The sequence below is a fragment of the Sitophilus oryzae genome, unplaced genomic scaffold (genome assembly GCF_002938485.1).
Source record: "Sitophilus oryzae breed Bouriz unplaced genomic scaffold, Soryzae_2.0 scaffold_16_pilon_pilon, whole genome shotgun sequence".
Lineage (NCBI taxonomy): Eukaryota > Metazoa > Arthropoda > Insecta > Coleoptera > Curculionidae > Sitophilus > Sitophilus oryzae.
Window position 1 is genome coordinate 1 of NW_022146391.1, and position 8,324 is coordinate 8,324.

The 8,324-nt window shown below is 37.5% G+C and overlaps 1 protein-coding gene across 1 annotated transcript; it reads right to left on the reverse strand.

Moving 5' to 3' along the window:
• Window positions 1-2,657: 2,657 nt before the first annotated feature.
• On the reverse strand, window positions 2,658-6,143 carry LOC115881173 (the record flags this gene model as incomplete). Its single annotated transcript, XM_030898563.1, has 5 exons — window positions 6,002-6,143; window positions 4,818-5,023; window positions 3,199-3,203; window positions 2,880-3,073; window positions 2,658-2,818 (listed from the first exon to the last, which is right to left on the reverse strand). Coding segments are annotated over exons 1-5 (708 nt in total), but the record flags the coding sequence as incomplete, so codon positions are not given.
• Between the last annotated feature and the right edge of the window lie 2,181 nt (window positions 6,144-8,324).

Sequence of the window (8,324 nt, forward strand, 5' to 3'; positions counted from 1 at the left end):
TGTAAAGTAAGATAATATCTATGACTTTGTGGAATAAATACTTAATTAATCTGATATTAAGTAGTATTAAATAAATGCTAAATAGAATCAGAAGCCTTTATTAGAATTGGTCTCTCAAAAAGCATTTCTTATATTGTTTCCGGTTAAAAAGAAATGTGGAAACTCACAAGAATATAACAGAAAAATGCGGGCTGTACGAAGTAACCAGATGTATATTATTTTTAGGGGGGCAAATTGCTTTCTTATTCGTTTATGTCTATGTAACATTTCTAATTAGTTTATTTTTTTCAAATCTTCATTTTTTATTTCTTTAAAATATAAGTTTTGAATCACTAGCAAAAAAAGTTAGAAATGTAAAGTGAACGAACTTCAGTATAAAAATACCAACACAAAAGTGTACTTACTTTATCAAATATTTGATTTTTATGTAAAAACTTGCTAGATCTAAAATCCACAAAGATGACATTTTAAATGGATTCTTTATTAATGAAGAACTATAGACTCAGTGCATTTCAACCAATTTTTTAAAATTTCGGCACCAGCGCTCGGTACGGAAGAAATCAGAACTCTCCGGATACTTTATTTCAGGCGGTCCCGGTTATCGTTCATGTTGATCGCATTGAAATAATATTGAAATCATGGCTGTCATAGAGTACTAGGCTATAGTAAGTATTTTTAGTAGGCCTTTAGTGCAGGCCTTTAAGTATTTTGGTTCTGACTAGTGTAGTTATTGAAACTATAAACTTCTCTGATACCTATGAAGTTTGTGTGATGTAACGCTTTTTCGGTGGTGAAAATTAAGTGAAAAAACTGGAACTGGGTGTCCGTCGCAATGTGTTGTGACAATTTCAAATGATAAACTGTAATGTTAATAAAATTGCCGAAAAAATGTTAACACGAAAAGAAGGGTGATATTGCATGGTTGTTGGATGCAATAACATTCAATACAACTTCCCAGCATTTTCACACCAGTTTGATCAAAAGCAAAAATAGATTCAAGCAGTTCGACGAAACAGGTGAGTAAACAATATGCCCGTTACATAATCAGAAAATTAAATACACATATACTTTGAGCGGATAAAATATAATGTGATCAATACTAGTGCTATACTTTTTTAATCAACTAGTGCTTAAATTTTTTATGAACATCTAAAATTATAATTATGTATCTGTAAAAAATTTCGTTGCAGCTCAAATAGCCCCAGTTATGTCCCCACTATCAAAACCGATGTGTAAAACTATACTCGCTACCGTAATTGTACTCATCTAAAATGTTTTATTAGCTTGAATAATACATTATAATACAAGTTCTTCAAGATTCAAGACCTTCTGCAGTTATCAAAATATTTACCTTTTTAAAACTTCTAACATTTCTTAGAATAACTATATAACAAAATTTTCGTGCACTTGCTACTTAAACCCGCGTATTTCCTTAAGGCGGCTGTTTACGATATTCTCCGATGGTGGCAGCACCGGCGGAGAATGCACTAAATCTACAGATCCCTCCAGTACAATACTTAATTAATAGAGGTGAGCAAAAAATCGCACACTTGCGATGCAATCGCAGCGATTTTAAATCGCAATCGCAACCTGCGATTGGCTCACATAGGAAACTGCGATTGTGATTTCTTCTATTTGCGAGTTTCAATTTACGCAACCAATATTACCAATATAGTTGCGATTTGCAATTTTGCTGCAATTGTGATTTGAAGCATTTTATACTAAACTGCGATTGAATTTTCTCTCTCTGATATTATTTATCTATAGTTTATAGAGAAGGTATTAGTTTCTAGGGCCACGATCAATAATATACCGGATGTTTCTCAAGAGTAGTTTACCCTGTAACTTTTTTTTATTTTTTTCTGATAAAAAAACGAGATTTGGTTTGTTAATACATGACATAAATTAGGATTGATTGACGTATTCGATCGTTTTTAGCCACTTCCTGTTTCACCGAAAATGACTACAACTTTTGATGTTTAAATGGCACCCTCGGTATTTTTTTACTTTATTCAATAGAAAATGACACTCTGAATAGAATGGCATATCATATGGCAACTTTTGACATTTTCGCTTAAAAAGTCGTATTTTAAATTTCTAGAATCGTATTTTAAATCTAGAATGTCATGGCTGTGTTAAAAACACTAATTTTTAATAAAGATGCCTAGGAAAAATAGATTGATCGTCTATTGTCGTGTCTTCTCCTGGCCAGTTAAAAGATGCTCAAATCGTATTTTATTTTTTTTAAATGGAACGAGGGTGACCCCTTGGCATATTTAGAATAAGCATTTTTTAGGAAGAGGTCAGGGGTGAGCCATCTTAAAAAATAATTCTTTAGTAGTTAATAGATTTTTTAAGAATTGGATAAAGAATTAGATAATTGAGAACCGTAGGAAGAGTAGGTATGTGTGCAGCAGTTGCAGCATATCTAAAGTTTTAATATCTATAATGTGTTGCAGATGTTAAAAAGATCTTAAAAACTAAACTACTGATTATTATTAACTTTTTTGAACTGTTAAGCTATAGATACATACATAGACGATTATATACCTAAATAGTACAATATTTAAATGTTAAAATCGCAATCGCAGGTTGCAGTAATCGCAGTTTCAATTGCATCTCTACTTAATTATTTATTAATGAATATGACTACTTACCAGAGAAACTTCAGCTTGAATTGGATCACCACCAGTTTTTCTCGCATTTCCGTGATAATCTACAGTCGTAAGCGTAACGCAGCTCTCTATTCCAGCAATAATATTATCGTCAATTTGCGCCGTACATAAACTAGGAAAAGTAGTACTGGTCCTGACCTTCCCTGAATAAAAACATTAAGCCTTACTAATTTTATTCTCATTTTCATAAAAGAACAATCATACCTAAAATACCTAAATGCTGTTGTATCTGATCTAAACTATCATTAAGACTGAAATCACATGTGAGAAAAGAATTTTCCCTAGGCTCTCCTAGACTAAATGCGGTGTCTAACTTTTCAGTGAGAATTTCGATTTTTTGTGTGATGTTTCGAACTTCCACCTGATACTGAAGTCCCTGACATTCTTGCTCAACCTTAAAGTAAACAATGTGTGCTAGCTGTTGCACTGATTAAACCAAAATAATGCAAAAACGCTAGCTGTTGCACTGATTAAACCAAAATAATGCATTCAAATAGAATGCTGCTTCGATGTTAACATCAAGTTTTTAACATCAAGTTTATACATATACAAGCATTTTTAGTAAACGTTTGGAAAACTGCTGGCCAAGGCTTCTTAGGTGTGTACTCGCCTTTACAACTTATGCATATATGTACACCCATTAAGGCGGGATGGCACGGTCAAAGTTACTTGGACCAAGTACGCTTTGATGCTGCCATATAACTGTACTCTAATTATTACAGCAGAGCGCAGCATTAGCTGCGCGCGTCTCACTTGTACGCTGCTTGTAAGTATTGACTGTGTGATCAAAGTTGAGTTGGAAAACTTTTTAACATCATCGAAGTAAGTAGGCTGCGTTCCAATTTACTTGGATGCTACAAAGCCGTCCAACTCGACTTTGTTAAAATGATTGATACCATACAAACAGCGTAATAGTGAAATGTGCGCAACATTTATATCTTCATCATCATCATTTTCAGCTTATTCAGCCATTTCCAATTATGATGTAGCCTCCCTCACATACTCTCTTTGTAGTTGAGCCCACTGTTATTTAACGAAACAAGGTATTGACAGATATTATATAGAAACTCTCGTCAATATATACAAAACCAAACTAGGCCAAAGCAAGAGTAATGATATATCAAACAACTCAAGAGTTCTCAACTGGCAAAGGAGTACGACGGGAGACGCGATATCCCCAAAGCTGTTCACAGCAACATCAGAAGAAATCTTCCGTCAATTGGCTGGACCAACAAAGGATGAAAAAATAGATGGAGAATATCTTAACCATCTAAGATTCGCTGTTGAAATAGTCCTAATTGCCAATAGTCCTGAAGAACTACAAGCACAAATTAATGGAACTAAATACAGCCAGCAATAAAGTGGGTCTCAAAATGAATTTAGCAAAAACTAAAGTAATGTACAACGAACTAGTGGAAAGAAAAGACATTCTAATAAATATCATAACATAAATAGAAAATAGTAGAAGAATTTTTGGACATTTTTTTAGAAATATTTGAGACAACTAATACACAGCTCGGGATATCTACTACCAGAAATCGACAAAAGAATTAAGTTAGCATGGAGTACTTATGGAAGAAACTCAATCATATTCAAATCTAGAATGCCACTCTATCTAAAGAAGAAAACATTCGACCAATGTGTACTAAGTCATGACCTTCCTTCGAAACCTGGACACTTAAAACGGACATCATAAGGAAACTGCAGGTGGCACAATGTTCAATGGAACGCAAATACATGGAACGAAATATGCTGGGAATAACCAAGGGAGACAGTAAAAGAATAGAGTGGATACGACAAAAGACCCAGGTAATAGATATCATCCACAGAGTCAAATCCCTCAAATGGCAATGGGCAGGACACCTGGCAAGAAGAAAGGACAACAGATAGACCACAAAGATTATAGCATGGTACACATGAGAAGAAGATCAAACCTGAGATGGACCATGAGGTAGGAAATTAGCAGGGATAGCTTGAACAGCATGGCCAATAATAGACACAATGTCTATATGTATGTATATTTATAATGGAAACATCCGGTTGATTTGGTCCAAGTACCCTTTGACTGTGTCAACCAGGTTTTATAAAGTAGCTCAAAATCCAGCACAATAGTATTCCAACATGACCTCTGCCATAGCCCGCTTCATTTTCTATTAGCCCATGTTGCTCGTCCAAAACTCGTTTCTTTTCATTACACATTTGATTAACTTGATCGACCATCTCTTGCTTTCTGCGATCTATGGCTACTTGAATTTGCTGGAAGGTCGCCTCTATTTGCTCTATACATTTATCTTTGGCAATATTTAACTTATTCAGCTCTGGGGTACTCCCTCCTGAGCCTGCGATAACTAAAACGACAAAATTTAAGTAATGCTAATTAATGAAATATTACATCGGTTTTGCTTTTAGCACGATATACGTTCGTTTGGCACATGCAAGGTATTTCGGGACGACTATAACACGGCGTAAGGCAGGCTGAGCATCAAGGTGTAAAACCGGTAATATTCATTAATTAATGCGTGCCAAGAACGATAAGTTTGCAGGCTCAGGAGAGCAACCTCAGAGACAAATATTGCCAAGATAAATGTATAGGCGCAAATAGAGCGACCTTTCAACAGAATTCAAGCGGCCATATGCGAAGCTGGGGAAATGATCGTCAATCAAATGTGTAATGAAAAAGCTGAGAAGGACGGCTGTGAGCTAATAGAAATGAAAAAGAGGTATGTGTCTGTGTGCTATTGTGCTGAGCTGCACAAGAGCACCTGGTTGACACAATCAGGAGTACCCCAGACCAGCCGGATTTTCCATTACTCAAGCCTGCTGCATACATATAGACATTGTGTCTATTGCTTTATGCGAGCGAAGTTCTTATTTCTAATTTTCATGATTCATCTCGAATTTGATCTTCTTCATGGGCACATGAATCTCTGTTGTCACCTATTTCTTTGTAGCCCATTGCTATTTGAGAGATTTGACTCAGTGGATAGGCTAACATTACCTGGAATCTTTGTCAGCACTGGACTAAATGTTTACTTCCTGTGTGCCACTGCAGACTCCTGTGATGTCCGTTTTAAGTGTCGAATTTCGAAGGTCATGACTTGAGCCGTTGGTCAGTGATTTTCTTTAGGCTGGAGTGGCATTCAGATATGACTAATAATACTCATGCTTAACAGGCTAACGATGGAATTTCTGTTGTGAAGCGCAGTATTAATTGATGCTCAAATATTTCTAGCTGTCTACTATTTTCTGTTATGTTATGACTCGACTGACCAAACTCGCGGTTCATTGCGACCAGCACGGTTTGCTAAATTCATTTTTGAACTTACTGGCTGCTGACTGTTGGTCAGCGTTGCTCGAGACTGTGGCGGTGGAGACTCCAGGCCGGTGAATGTTGCTCCATCTATTTTTCTCGCGACGGTCAGCAATTGCCGGAAGGCTGCAATCGGTAACTTTCGCGTCTCCCGTCATGCCTCACTTGCCAGTTATCTTTGATTACATTTGTGTCGTGCTGCTGCTTTGGCTAGTTGCTGTTGACGAGGTTTCTGTCAGTACTGTTTCAATTAAATAACGTGAACTCCAACTGAAAGGCTGTGAGGGGAAGGTGTACTGTGAAATGGCTGGCTCGCTTTAGTGATGACGGTAAATGTTGCGCACATTCAGCCACGCTGTTTATATGGTATCAATTTGCTGGGTCAGTTGAATTTAACTTAACATCCAAACAAACATGCCTCGATGATGTTAAAGTTTTCCAGCGGTAATACTACGAAGCAGCAGAAATGTTGCGCGGCAATACTGCGCTCTATGGCGTCAGAGTACGGATATATGGCGACGCTGGTCAGTAACGACCGACCGCCATCCGCATGCGAGCGGTACTAACGGCCAGCATTTCAAACGTTACTAATGCTGGCTATAAGCGATGAAAACGATGTTAACCTGTTGAGCTCGTGTTTGGGACAGCCGAACGCTTTGATTTAATCGGTAGCTGCTTACGACCAGGCTTACTTTGGAGCAAGCGTCGAGGTAATTCGAAACATCACAAAAAAATCGAAATTCACTGGCGGAGCACCACATTTAGAGCTAAATGCTACTCACATGTATTCAGTCTTAATGATGGTTTAGATCGAATACTGCGGCCGACAGGTATTTACGCTGAAACGGAATAAAACCAATGAAACTAATGTTTTTATTCGAGAGGTCAGGACCGGCTACTGCACGGACGCTGTGCGGCTTTAAAAACGATAATATTATTGCTGGAAAATGAAGGCTTTGCGTTAATGTCGCGGAAATGCGGAAAAGGCAGTGGTGTCCAGCCAGCTGAAGTTTCTGCAGTAATGGTCTGTTCGTTAATAAACGAAGACCAATTAACGTTACCACAACACTGCGACCGCGATACAACCGGGCCAAATATTATTATTGGGCTGTACTCAATCGTCTATGTATGCTGTCTACAACTAACCGGACCAGAAATTAATAATCGACAGTTTGATTTTAGATCTTTTTTGAAAAACTTTGGGCCATGCACTACTCTACGGTTCTCCAATCACAATCTTTATCAATTAAAAAATCTATTAACTTTAAGTGACTTTTTAGATGTATATTCTTATTAAATACGCCACCAGGGGCTCCCTCGTTCCGACAAAAATAAAATACGTTGGCTTTATCTGCTGGCATTTCCCAATAAACGATCGGCTTTCTAGGCATCTTTATAAAGTAGTGTTTTCTTAAATTTAAAATACGATTCTAAAATACGACTTTACTTTGAAGTAATCCATATGCCATTCAGAGTGTCGACCCTGACGAATAAGTAAAAAAGCACCGTTAGACTAAACCTCAAGGGATATGGTCATTTCGATGTCGCGTCAATAAATCGTCAATCTGAGCTATGTCGTGTCTTTAGGCAAATCGTTTTTATCGAAAAAGTAAAAGACCCAGGAAACAAGCTGCAACGGCGGCTCCATTATAACCGACGATCGTGTGGCAACTGCTACCTCAAACTTGGATATTATCGGAGAGAAAAATTCGGTACGGACTGGTAAAATGCTTCAATTACGGCTGGAGTACGAAATCTGGCTATTGACAATGATGATTTGCGTAAGTGCTGGAATGAAAATCTGTCGCGCTATGACCAATCGTAAGGTTACGATTACTACGTTTTGTCACGGTGTGCTGCAGTGAAGTGTTGTGCTGGAAGACAAGGAAAGAACTGCTATCAAAAATCTTGTTACGATAAATCAGGCCGACTTAAAATTATGAACCTGTTCAAAAAATGTAAAACGCGATGTGGAATGGTACAGTCAAATGTTGGTAGTTGATAATTGTTATAAACTGTAATTCTAATAAAAAATAGATGAGATATAATAATGTTATAACACAAACATCCGATACGCTGCTGAAACCAGATGAGTAACTGTCTAGAACAACGACAAGTAACAAACTGGAAAGCAGATTTCATAAATGATCGGTTACTGCGTAAGTCGCTACTGGCGAAGAGACGTTCGCTCGGTGCCGATCCGCGCTACGCAACGCAGCATTTTAGAGTCTTTCGACCAAATCTGTCACTGTTGGTGAAGTTCTGCAATTCCGTCTGGGTACTGCAGCACCTGCGGCTATCGGCGACCAGAATGTATTAAATGGCATAGGTAAGCGTGG